General features: G+C 38.5%; 1 protein-coding gene across 3 annotated transcripts in view; it reads left to right on the top strand.

Annotated features, from left to right (window-relative positions):
• Window positions 1-13,191, top strand: part of ENTPD7 (ectonucleoside triphosphate diphosphohydrolase 7) — a 65,708-nt gene that overhangs the window by 18,559 nt on the left and 33,958 nt on the right. For all 3 annotated transcript variants that reach the window (XM_055252434.2, XM_055252428.2, XM_055252443.2), the window contains 4 exons: window positions 1,581-1,786; window positions 2,045-2,195; window positions 8,099-8,202; window positions 10,998-11,054. In XM_055252434.2, the coding sequence (XP_055108409.1) occupies window positions 1,581-1,786; window positions 2,045-2,195; window positions 8,099-8,202; window positions 10,998-11,054 (518 nt within the window). The remainder of the gene's footprint in view (window positions 1-1,580; window positions 1,787-2,044; window positions 2,196-8,098; window positions 8,203-10,997; window positions 11,055-13,191) is intronic.

The following is a 13,191-nucleotide window of genomic DNA, read 5'->3' as shown; positions in this document are numbered from 1 at the left end:
ACTCTTAGTCTTCTTTATTTTCTGAACTTTTAAGCCTTTTTCCTCAGAGTCTTCTACTATTTGCTTTCCCAATGATTATTCTGTTAACAGCGGCAGCACAGTTCTGCTATGTGTATGATCTCTGTGAGTGTAGATACCCTTCACTCTCCTTGTTTTACAGATGAGGAAACAGTCTGAGAGAAGTTTATTAACTTGCCTAAGGTCACACAGCATAGAAAGCAATAGAGCTGAGATTCAAACCTTGATATGTTTCATGGAACACCTTTACTTGTTTCATCTTCCTGATGTCAGCCAGCCAGATATCTTGGAATGAGAATCTGAAAAAATTCCAACACAAAATACTAATGTCCTAGCGGCCAAGAAGAATTATTATTATTTTTAAAAAGTATAATTTATTTTTTAAACTTGGTGGTAGGTACACAGGCATTTGTTTTATTGTTATTCTTTATACCCTATACATATTTTATTATCATTCTTTTTATGTTTATAAAATATTTAGGCCGGGCGCGGTGGCTCATGTCTGTAATCCCAGCACTTTGGGAGGCCGAGGCAGGCGGATCATGAGGTCAGGAGATCGAGACCATCCTGGCTAAGACGGTGAAACCCCGTCTCTACTAAAAATACAAAAAATTAGCCAGGCGTGGTGGCGGGTGCCTGTATCCCAGCTACTCGGGAGGCTGAGGCAGGAGAATGGCACGAACCTGGGAGGCGGAGCTTGCAATGAGCTGAGATCGCGCCACTGCACTCCAGCCTAGGAGACAGAGTGAGACTCCATCTCAAAAAAAAAAAAAAGAAAAAAAAATATATGTATATATATAAAATATTGTAGAAAAGAATAATTATTGTTTTTATGAATTACATTTTTAGTTAATGCAATTCTAGCAATATAAATACAAAACAAAAAGCAAAAAAGCAAAACCAAAAAGCCCAATCAAAAATATCACCACCCAGCCCAGGTGCAGTGGCTCACGCCTGTAATCCCAGCACTTTGGGAGGCTGAGGCAGGAGAATCGGTTGAATTTGGGAGGCAGAGGTTGCAGTGAGCTGAGATCGTGCCACTGTACTCCAGCCTAAGTGACAGAATAAGACTCCGTCTCAAAAAAAAAAAAAAATCACCTCCCAGAAACACATTAAATGAGAAATCATTCCACAATATTCTGGATGCATCTATAAAGAAAGATAGAAAAGAAGTGATTAAGATTGTCTCAGTTATCTAGTGTGTGTAACAAGCTACCCCAAAACTTAATGGCATATAACAAAAAACCAATTATTTATTCAGGGCTACAAGTTCTAATGCTTGAAAAAAGATTGCTACCTCAGCCAGTTTCAGAGCTGCCCCCACACGTGGGGACATCTTTTAGTCATCTAATTTCAGCGGCCTCTAGGCAAGTGAACCAGCTATTGTCTCAAGCACATCAGTAAATCTGTCAATATTGCTTCACTCATTGGTTAGGACTGGTAGTCCCATGTGCTTGGCACATGTAGGCACTTAATGAAGATTCATGAACAAATGAAGTAAGTGAGGGTGCCTTTCATGGACCTAACTGCTTAGCACTGATTTCTCTTTTTGCCTGACTTAGGTATTTGGCTCGAGTAGGGGAGCTTGAAGCTACTGACACTGAAGACCCAAATCTGAATTATGGACTTGTTGTTGACTGTGGCAGCAGTGGTTCCCGGATTTTTGTTTATTTCTGGCCAAGACATAATGGGAACCCCCATGACTTGCTGGACATCAAACAGATGAGAGACCGCAACAGCCAACCAGTGGTTAAAAAAATCAAGCCAGGTGCTAATCAGAAAATATTTTGTTGTCAATCCCTTTTAAGGCATGAAAGAGGAGAGAAAAGAAGGAGAAAGCAAGCTACCCTTTTCTTCTTGAGAGTCTGGGTAATGGGAGGGCTATCTCATTCATTGTCACCCCCTACCTCTCAAATAAATAAATGTTTAGGATATTAAGGAGAACCTTATAGGGTATCAGTTTCCTGAGTCTTATGTGAGCCGCTTTTTAAAGAGACTTTTGTCTGTTTGTTTGTTTTAACTTAAGGAATCTCTGCAATGGCAGACACTCCAGAACATGCCAGTGATTACCTTCGTCCTCTGCTGAGCTTTGCTGCTGCTCATGTGCCCGTGAAGAAGCACAAGGAGACCCCTCTTTATATCCTCTGCACAGCAGGCATGAGGCTTCTCCCTGAGAGGTGAGATGCAGCGTCCAGGAAACACAGGAAAACGGTGGCACAAGAGATGAAAGGCCAGTTTCATGCACTGTCCTCTGTGGTTCCCTGGTGTATACCCCTAAACCCAATTATGACATTCATTCCCAACTTCTTGTCATTTGCTTCTTTGGGATCAGCATCTATCTGGGATGACTATAGTGATTCTTAGTTTGGATTGAGGGTTGGGAGTTGTGGTGATGGGAATAGATTTGGATCATCGGGCACATAGAGAACATAATTACAGAATAAATTAGGAAGAGGGTCACCTGATGACCTGGATACCTAGGGACTAGTCGGAGAGCTCTGGTAGGAACACTACCTTTGCTGTAACTCTGCCTAGAACCCTGGCAATAACTGGGGAGTCCCTCATCTTGCTGCTACCGGGAAGCTCAGCCTCCATTGCCTTAGGCCTGTTTTCTCAGCCCCAGCCAGTCACATCGTTTCCACTTGACCTTGGCAATTCAGCCTGACACCTTGCCACCTGATCCTCTTCCTGCATTAGAGGAAGAGGAAGAGAAGGCTGTATTTAGGCCAGACTCCTTGTTTGTGATTTCTCTCCTTTGGTACCACCTTGATTGTCCATACTTATGTAGGCCTGGGGTAAGAATGAGCTCCCTGAACTTTTTTTTTTTTAATGATTTTTATTTTATTGTGGTAAGAGCACAACATGAGATCTACCCTCTAACCAGATTTTTTTCTTTTTTTTTGGAGACAGGGTCTGCTCTGTTGCCCAGGCTGGAGGGCAGTGGTGTGATCACAGCTCACTGCAACCTCTGCCTCCCAGGCCCAAGTGATCCTCCCACCTCAACCTCCTAAGTAGCTGGGACTACAGGTGGGCACCATCACACCAGATAATTTTTGTGGAGCCAGGTTTCACCATGTTGCCCAGGCTGGTTTAGAACTCCTGGGCTCAAGTGATCCGCTTGCCTCAGCCTCCCAGAGTGCTGGGATTTCAAGCGTCAGCTACCATGTCTGGCCCAACAAATTTTTAAGTATACAATACATTATTGTTGACTGTGTGTACAGTGTTGTACAGTGGATCTTCAGTGCTTATTCATCTTGCTTAACTGAAATTTTGTGCCTATTTATTTCCCTTAGCATATTGTCCTTAGTGTTCATCCACCTTGTCACATATTGCAGAATGCCCTTTTTTATTTAAAAAGGTCTAAATAGTTTTCCACTGTGTGTATATACCATGTCTTCTTTACATATTCCTCTGTCAGTGAACATTTAGGTTGTTTCCACATCTTGATTATTGTAAAGAATGCTTCAGTGAACATGGGAGGGCTCATATCTCTTTGAGATCCTGATTTTAAATCTTTGGAATAATTAGCCAGAAGTAGGATTGCTGGATCATATGACAGTTTAATTATTTATTTATTTATTTATTTATTTATTGAGACAGGGTCTCGCTCTGTTGCCCAAGCTGGAGTGCAATGGCATGATCTCGGCTCACTGCAACTTCCACCTCACAGGCTCAGGTGATTCTCCCACCTCAGCTTCCCGAGTATCTGGGACCACAGGCATGTGCCACCATGCCTGGCTAAGTTTTTGTATTTTTTTGTAGAGATGGGGTCTTGCCATGTTGCCCAGGCTGTTCTTGAAGTCCTGGGCTCAAGCAGTCTGCATGTCTTGGCCTCCCAAAGTCCTGAATTACAGGTGTGAGCCACCGTACCTGGCCTATATTTTTAATTTTTTGAGGAACCTCCATACTGTTTTGCAGAGCTGCTGCACCATTTTGCATTCCCACCAGCAGTATGCAGAGTTTCCAATTTCTCCACAGCCCTGCCAACACTTGTTTTCTTTTGTTTTTTTGGATAACAGCCATCCTGACAAGTGTGAGGTGATATGTCATCGGGGTTTTGATTTGCATTTCCCTGATGACTAGGGATGTTGAGCAACTTTTCATATGCCTGTTGGCCATTTCTGTGAATGGAGAAATGTCTATTCAAGTCTTTAGCCCATTTTTACATTGGGTTAATAGGATTTTTGCTGTTGAGTTGTAGGAGTTTCTAAAATGTTTTAAAGATTAACCCCTTACCAATGTATAGTTCGCAAATATTTTTTCCCATTCTGTAGCTTGCCTTTTTACTCTGTTGTTTCCTTTACTATATACAGAAATTTTTAGTTTGATATAGTCTTACTTGTTTATTTTTTGTTGCCTGTGCTTTTGGTGTCATATCAATGAGACCATTGCCAACCTTAACTTTAGAATTCATCCTCCTGGAATGTTCATGGTCTCATAGGCATCAGGTATTTCCTTATTAGCTTAAATATTTTCCCTTGGTCAATAGCAGTTTTTTTTTTTTTTACAACGTTTAAATTTTATAGTTGGCTTTCTTTCGTTAAAACAACAGCAAACAATAAAAACCTCAGCCATACATGTAGGGCTCCAAGGCTTATGTCAGACGTGCAGACAACATAACATATAGCAGCAATGCTTCTTTCAGTGGACTTTTTTTCACAGTTACTGGTTTACTGACTGGTTTACTGTCGAGAAGCAGGTTATTTATGTAGCCATTTGTCAACATGAGAGGTTTTTTAGTTCCTTATTACCCCATACATTTCAGTCTTTAAGAAATTTTTCATTTTGTTTTTACTTATCTTTAAAATCAAACTTTAAATATTGTAACTGCAGCCTTAACTCCTTAAGGGAAATCTTAAAAATGAACAAAACGAAACAATACAACTTACAACCCTGCTACCCTATCAAAACTGTTTCATTTTGTTGTATTCCCTCCTCTCTGTTCACATATATGTAATTTCCACAAAGTTGTAATCACACTGTACATGCAATTAAGAATTTTTATTTGACATAGGTGATATTCATATTGTTCAAAAATTTTAGAAACCCTGGGAAAAATATAGATGACACAAGAGCAGATGCCACATCACAAAGTCTATAAAAGGCCAAGGAAAGGGGAAGGAGGCCAGAGAAATAGCTGACTTGGAGGTTAAAAAGGCAGAATTGACCAGCTGAGCTGGGCAGAGGAACCCACTTGGTAGTTCAGCTACCTTTAGTGTGTTTGGAGCAAAGGAGATTGTTGCCTCACCGCCTGGCACTGTTTGGTATTACCTCTGTCAAAGAAGATTCCATCCAAACAAAACTCACTGTGTAGCTCCACCCTTTTTGTCTAAGATGTTAGTTGTCAATGTGGAAACTCAGAATATTAATATTTATTGTATCTAAAGAATTTTTAAAGAAATTTGCCTTTTTCTCTTTCAACTTGTTTTCTGGTCACCTCTCTAAATAATGCATACATCTGTTCTAGGCTTATAAAATCATTGCTGCCTCTAAGTCCAAGCTAGTTGTTGGTATAAATGTGACTATCAGTATAAGAACCTGTTTTGTGTGATTAATGGTTTGCTAATTTATTAGCATTTGTACACAGATTCAAAATAGGGTTGAATCATTTAGACTATATTTTGAATTTATTAGCATTTGGTTTTATTTCTTTGCCAAAGGCCTGGACTAACAGAATTTTTTCTGCCTCCCTTTTATTTTACAGTTAAAAAAATCCCTTAAAAATTACAACATAATACAAGGTGGTGTTTAATGAAATAATAATTTTTATTTTAGGAAATTTCACATGTGTATAAAAGTAAAAAGAACAGTGCAGTAAATCCCCATTTACCCACCACCCAGCTTTAACAATTATCAACATTTTGCCATTTTAAAAGCATTTTAAATAAATAAACTACATTGAATTTTAGAAGATGAAAGCTTTATCCTGTCACTATGTATACATGAAGAATGATTTGGGTTTTTGTTTTTTTAGCATAAATTGAATCACATTATACATACTGTTTTGTAAAATGTATTGGACATCTTTTATCTTTTCATGTCTATACATGTAGATATAAGTAGACTTCATTTCTTTTAGCATCTGTATAGTATTACATTGCATGGCTGTGCCATAAGTTATTTAACCAATCCCTATGGTATGGTATTTCCAGTTTTTCATTGTTATAAATAATTTTCGTTGTTATAAATAATGCTGCAGTATTTCTCTTCTTTATTTTATTGTCTGATGATTTCCTTGGAATTAATTTCTAAAAGTATAACAGCTGGATCAAAGGTTAAACCCATTGAAACATTTTGAAACATGGTCCTGGATTGTCCTTTAGAAAGGTTGTACTAGTAATTTATTTATTTATTTATTTATTGGAGATAGAGTCTCCCACTATCGCCCAGGCTGGAGTGCAGTGGCATGATCTCAGCTCACTGCAACCTCCACCTCCCGGGTTCAAGCGATTCTCCTGCTTCAGCCTCCCGAGTGGGATTACAGGTGTCTCTCACCGTGCCTGGCTAATTTTTGTATTTTTGGTAGAGACGGGGTTTCACCATATTGGCCAGACTGGTCTCAAACTCCTGACCTCAGGCTATCCACGTGCCTCAGCCTCCCAAAGTGCTGGGATTACAGGCATGAGCCACTGCACTCGGCCTGTACTAGTAATTTGCATAACTAACAGCAACATATGTTGGTGCCCATTCTTCCATATCGTTGCCAAAACCAGCGAACCCTCTCTTTGAGGAGTTTAGAAGCATATCCAATAGGGACAGAAGAATACCACTTCTTGGTCCCCATTTGAAATTCTTATTGCAAGAATTTAATATGTATAACAACGAGCTTTTTAAGAAACTATACTTGACATTATATTGGAAGATTATTACTTCAAATATAGATCTTCACTTTGAAGTGCTAACAACATTCTTCATCAAGTAATACTGACAACTGTCTGAGCCAGCAGAATATTTTTGTAATGAATATTTTTTTAATCCAAGATAACTTGTCTTATTTTAACTAACATTTTCTCTAGATTCATATTATTACTTCTAGCTTTGTTTCTTTGCTTTCCTTTGCTTTATAATATTGATTACATGCTTAAAATGTTAGAGGAAAGACAACCCTATAGATACGAAGTTTCAAATGTTTTCCCCAAATTGGAAATGTTGTTATGTCCTCTGGATTTTGATCTTGATCTAGGGTTTTCAAATGGTAAGATTTTTACAATGAAAAAAAAATCAACCCTTGAAATATGGAAAAGGAGATTAAAATGTTAATTGTGGCTGGGCGAGGTGGCTCACTCCTGTAATCCCAGCACTTTGGGAGGCCGAGGCAGGTGAATCACCTGAGGTCAGGAGTTTGAGACCAGCCTGACCAACATGGTGAAACCCCATCTCTACTAAACATACAAAATTAGCCGGGTGTGGTGGTGCATGCCTGTAATCCCAGCTACTTGGGAGGCTGAGGCAGGAGAATCACTTGAACCTGGGAGGCAGAGGTTGCAGTGAGCTGAGATCACGCCATTGCACTCCAGCCTGGGCAACAAGAGTGAAACTCCATCTCAAAAAAAAGTTAATTGTTAGCTTATGTAAAGGATTATATTAAAACTTGTGGAACCAACAGTACATCTTGTGTGGTAATGTGAAGCATTGTTTCTGTGTTGTGTGAGATTTGAGGATGAGATTGTGTTCCTTAATTTAACATCTTTGTTTTACAGTAGTGAGGAATAATGTAATTACATCAATTTTATAGATTATGCAACTTGGCTGCAGTTTCCTGTGGCTTGTTTGTACTCAGCCTGTGAGAGTCATAGAACCACAGTCTCATAGCCTCATCTTTTAACACTCTTTGAATAATTACATCATATAAGGGGAAAGTATTACTATTACCATGTTGCCTTTTAGGTAGGAGGCTATACCTGGAGGTAGTTTAAACTTTTAAAATCAAAGGCGGTACCAAAAAGAAGCAGGGCTGGACAAGTAAATGAGGTAGGTGAACAGTGAGGTCATGACAAGGCTAAGTAGAAGGACAAGTTGAGGCAGTTTATGAGAAGAGAGTTTAGTGACTAACTTTGGGATTTTTTGTTCTTTCTTGCAGGAAGCAGTTGGCTATCTTGGCTGACCTAGTGAAAGATTTACCACTGGAGTTTGACTTCCTCTTTTCACAGTCTCAAGCAGAAGTGATCTCTGGGAAACAGGAAGGTACTGAGCCTTAAGGGGTGCAGCTGGTTCACCTCTAAGCCAACCACGGCACAGCCTCTCTAAAGGGTGTTTAGAATTATTCTATATATCTGATTTTAATTTTTCTGCCAATAATTTTCTTGATTCTGCTACATAGTTGATTTGATTATTTGCATATTTTGCATTGGCATCTGTTTTAGAATGCTGGTTCTGGAAGTCAAAAATGTATATCTCTTTTTAACTTAGTGCTAAGCACTATGTTTATAAGAATGTATTAGTATTTAATGATTTCAGTCGGATATTTGGTTAGCTAACTATACTTTTGAAAACATATATAGTTCTAGGAGTTGTATTGAGTTTGTCAAAGTCAAATGTAAGGTAAATTATTAAAGTAAGGAGAAACTTTAATTTCAAGGGATGATCAGAATGAGTTACTTTCGTTTTGTTATGCCTTCATTGTAATTACTATGCAGTATTGATAATTCCCTGGAATCTCACACTATTGGGTTTGTACTTTTAGAGTGAATATGTGTTCTCATGCAGCCAAATGTGGCCAGTTTGATGAATTATATTTCCATTTCTTATAAACGAGAAGGAGATCTTATATGTCTTCTAATTGCAGACATATACATGGGAAAAGATTTACCTTTTAAAATTTCAGTATTGCATTTTTCAGTTGTAAAATTTCTATTTTGATCTTCTTAATATTCTATTTCTTTTCTTTTCTGTTTCTTTGCTGAGACCTTCTATCTTTCCATTCATTGTAAGACTGCTCATCTTTCTTTGTTATATGGTTGCTCTAATGTCTTTGATAATTCCAATGTATGTGTCATCTCAGAGTTGGCATCTTTTGATTGTCTTTTCTCTGATGAGTTCAGATTTTTCTGGTTCTTTGTATGCCAAGTATTTTTATATTCTATCCTGGACATTTTGAATATTACATTATGAGACTCCGGGTCCTGTTTAAATCAAAGAGAACATTTTTTTTGTTTGTTTTAGGAGGCAGTTGATCTCAAGTTCTGACCTGCTCTCTGTAGGCTGTGATTTTTATTTATTTTTTTTTTTTTTGAGACAGAGTTTCACTCTTGTTACCAACACTGAGTGCACTGGTGCGATCTCTGCTCACTGCAATCTCCGCCTCCCGGGTTCAAGTGATTCTTCTGCCTCAGCCTCCCAAGTAGCTTGGATTACAGACATGCACCACCACGCCTGGCTAATTTTGTATTTTTAGTAGAGACAGGGTTTCACCATGTTGGTCAGGCTGGTCTCAAACTCCTGACCTCGTGATCCGCCCGCCTCAGCCTCCCAAAGTGCTAGGATAACAGGCGTGAGCCACTGCGGCCGGCCCATGATTCTATTAGTTCATTTTTCTTTTCTTTCTTTCTTCTTTTTTTTTTTTTTTGAGACGGAGTCTCGCTCTGTCATCCAGGCTGGAGTGCAGTGTCGTGGTCTCGGTGCACTGCAACCTTCACTCCCTGGTTCAAGCGATTCTCCTGCCTCAGCCTTCCTGAGTAGCTGGGACTACAGGCGTGTGCCACCACGCCTGGCTAATTTTTTGTATTTTTAGTAAAGACAGAGTTTCACTGTGTTAACCAGGATGGTCTCGATCTCCTGACCTCGTGATCCACCCGCCTTGGCCTCCCAAAGTGCTGGAATTACAGGTGTGAGCCACTGCGCCCGGCCTATTAGTTCATTTTTCAAAGCCTTGGTCACTGCTATTTGGATTTGTCTTGTGTGTCAGCCAGTGGCTAATCTGGAACCTGGGCAGTGGCCTAGCCTGTAGTTCAGTTCTCAGAGCTGTTTGTATATTGTTTAGGGTCAGATCCATGTATTTGTAGCTTGGAGGTGAGCCCAGGGGTTCATACACAACTTTGCTCCCTACTGTCTGTGATCCCTCTGACACTTTCTGGTTCCTTGGAGCTCCCTTTCATTACCCTCCTGTCAGAATACCAGAGCTTTAATTTGCCCACTCTCTGCCATGCACTTCTCATGATTGCATCTGCATCCAGGGCCAAGTGGTGGGAGGACAGAGGGAGACAAAATAAACAATAGGATTTGTTTCACACTCTTGAAGCTACAGCTTCTCTGGTCAGAGAAAAGAATTCAAAGCCCTCAGAGTTTTAGGTCCTGCTCAACTTCTACCTCTGTTGCCTGAGGTTAGAGAGAATAAAATAAGAAAAAAAAAAGAAAAAAAAAAAGCAGGAGATTTCCCTTATTTTCTCCGAACTTTTGGCATTCCTTTTTCTGTTCTTTGGACCAGAGAATGAATTGAAGTTCCTCTATTCACACCTGGTGTTACTTTCATGTTTCAAGCTGCTCTTAAGTCTAGACCAGGTAATATCTGAGGGGGAAGAAATGGGACACTCACTACTGGCTTGGTGGTAGTTTAAACCCTGGTCTCTGTCCCGGTGTGCTCATTATCATTTACTTTCAGAGTTTCCAGAATGCTGCTCCATGCATTCTATCTAGAGTTTATATTTGTATTCAGTGGGGAGACAAGATTGCCCAGAACTAGAACTCCAAGATTTACATTTTTTCTTTTTTTCGATATCTTCGTGACATTAAGATGATTTATATTTCTTAAACATTTGTTATACAATTAATTTCTATTCATTGAGGAAATTTAGAAGATGCAAATGATTTTAAAAGGGAAAAAAATCACAAGATGAGATTTGAAATTCCTACATTGAGAGTATGGAATAAAATACTATGATTACTTTTTCCAAGAAAAAGAGGAAAGAGAAGCTCTAAGGGAGAGGTGTATACATGGCATAGCAGTAGAGAATTAAGTGAGGGCTTTTCTATTTCTTACTTAGGGGTTTATGCATGGATTGGAATCAACTTTGTTTTGGGAAGATTCGACCACGAGGATGGTGAGTAATACTGTTTTTTTATGACAATTTACCTAAGGGCTGAAGATTTAAGTTATAACCTATCAGTAGCATGTAAATGCAAATTTTGAGTTGTTTTTCTTTTTTCAAACATAAGATGCTTCATTTTCCAGTCCTAATTTGCTTTCTTTTATTTCTTTTTAACTTGTTAATATGGAAAGTTTCAAACATTCACAAAAGTAGAATAATAAAATGAACCTCCATGGACCCATTACCCAGACTCAATATTTACTAATATTTTGCCATTTCTCCCCCATATTCCCCCATGTATTAAAGGTTTTTTTCTCATTGAATGTTTTAAAAAGCAAACCCCAGACATGTAATTTTTATTTTCATGTATGTCAGTATGTATCTACAACAGATAAGGGGTTTCAAAATGAACAAAAAATATATCCATAATGCCATTTTTAAACTTAATAGAATTAACAATTTCTAATATCATACAATACCCATCTAATACCCTACCCAGGTATAGATTTTCCTGATTTTCTCAAGAATGTTTATTTGTAGTGGGCTTGTTCAAATCAGAATCTGAACAAAGGTCATGCATTGCATTTGATGAATATGTCCCTTTAGTCTCTTTTAATCTATAATGGCTAACCCTACCACCTCACTCCCCTGCCTTTAAAAGCAAGAAAAGATTGGATCACCTGGTAGAAAGAATTTGCCACATGCTGGATTTGATTGACTGCATCTTTGTGGGGTTAACATGTTTTCTTTAACATGTTTCTTATCCCCTCATATGTCCTTTAAACTGGAGGTCAGATACAGATGTTTGATTAGACTCAGATTCAATTCCATCTGCAAGACTAAATCATAGAAGGCGCTATGTGTTTTCCACTACTCACATCAGGAGTTTTGTAATGTCTGGTTGACTCACTTTTGTCATGCTCAGACTGATCAGGTATTGAGGGTTCAAGTATTATCAGCCTGATCTAATTTAGTATTAAAATTCCTTATCTGCCTTTCACGGAATGGTTGTAATAGCCAATTGTGATCATTGCTTAGACATGTTTTTCATTAGAGATTGCAAAATGGTGATATTTCTAATTCTGTCATTCCTTCTGCATTTAACAGCTAGAATTTTTATGTAATGAACTTTTCTTGGTCAACTCTTTGGTTACCCTGACATATAGTTCTTATGGGAAAGACAGAATAAATCCTGATTCTTTTTATTTATCACATTTCTGAATAATGAGTTGGTATCTAGCAACTTCCAAAGGTAACCAGTGAAAAAAAAGTTTTAATTATTATTATGAACTCATGGATTTTAATATATCAGATGCATTAGAGCCCATCACATTATTACTATTTTAAGGAGCATCTTTAGGTTGGCTCCTGTATCCTTTTAATATGACCCCAGTACTCTTTTATATTCCCCTTGCTATCTGGTACAGCAATGTATTCCAGGGTCATCTTGTATACTTTCTACCCTAGACCTGGCATTGGCCTGTTTTTAAAAGAGCCCTGGTTTCTTTTAGTAAAAGATGGTATTTAGAGATTATTGGTCCAGATACCACAGGTGGTCATTACTCCTGGGATATCATTGCTTCTAAGCCTTTCAGTGAACAGAGCTAGGAAATATGTATTTTTTAGAAAGAGAAAAATAAATGAGTTCATAGTCATATTTCTGACTCATATGTAAGATTATAGGGTGCTATTAATTTATTTGATTTTTATACCTATATCCTTTTTGTTGTTATGCTGAATCTTTGTTCCTAAAGATATTGACATAAACATTTATTTGTTTTATTCCACAATATATTTCATAATTTTTTTTTTTTTGAGACAGAGTCTTGCTCTGTCACCCAGGCTGGAGTGCAGTGGTGCGATCTTAGCTCACTACAATCTCCGCCTGTCGGGTTCAAGCGATTCTCCTGCCTCAGCCCCCTGAGTAGTTCGGATTACAGGTGCGCAGCACCATGCCCCACTAATTTTTGTGTTTTAGTAGAGACAGGGTTTCACCATGTTGGTCAGGCTGGTCTCGAACTCCTGACCTTGTGATCTGCCTGCCTTGGTCTCCCTTCATAATTTTTAAATAATAAAACCAATAATATTGTTAACAAATAAGACTACTGGGATGTAGCTTAAGATATTTGTTTCTTTTGTCCTTAGGCTA

Source organism: Symphalangus syndactylus, chromosome 2, assembly GCF_028878055.3.
Source record: "Symphalangus syndactylus isolate Jambi chromosome 2, NHGRI_mSymSyn1-v2.1_pri, whole genome shotgun sequence".
NCBI lineage: Eukaryota > Metazoa > Chordata > Mammalia > Primates > Hylobatidae > Symphalangus > Symphalangus syndactylus.
The sequence above is the reverse complement of the archived record's forward strand: the minus strand, read 5'-3'. Positions and strand labels throughout refer to the sequence as shown.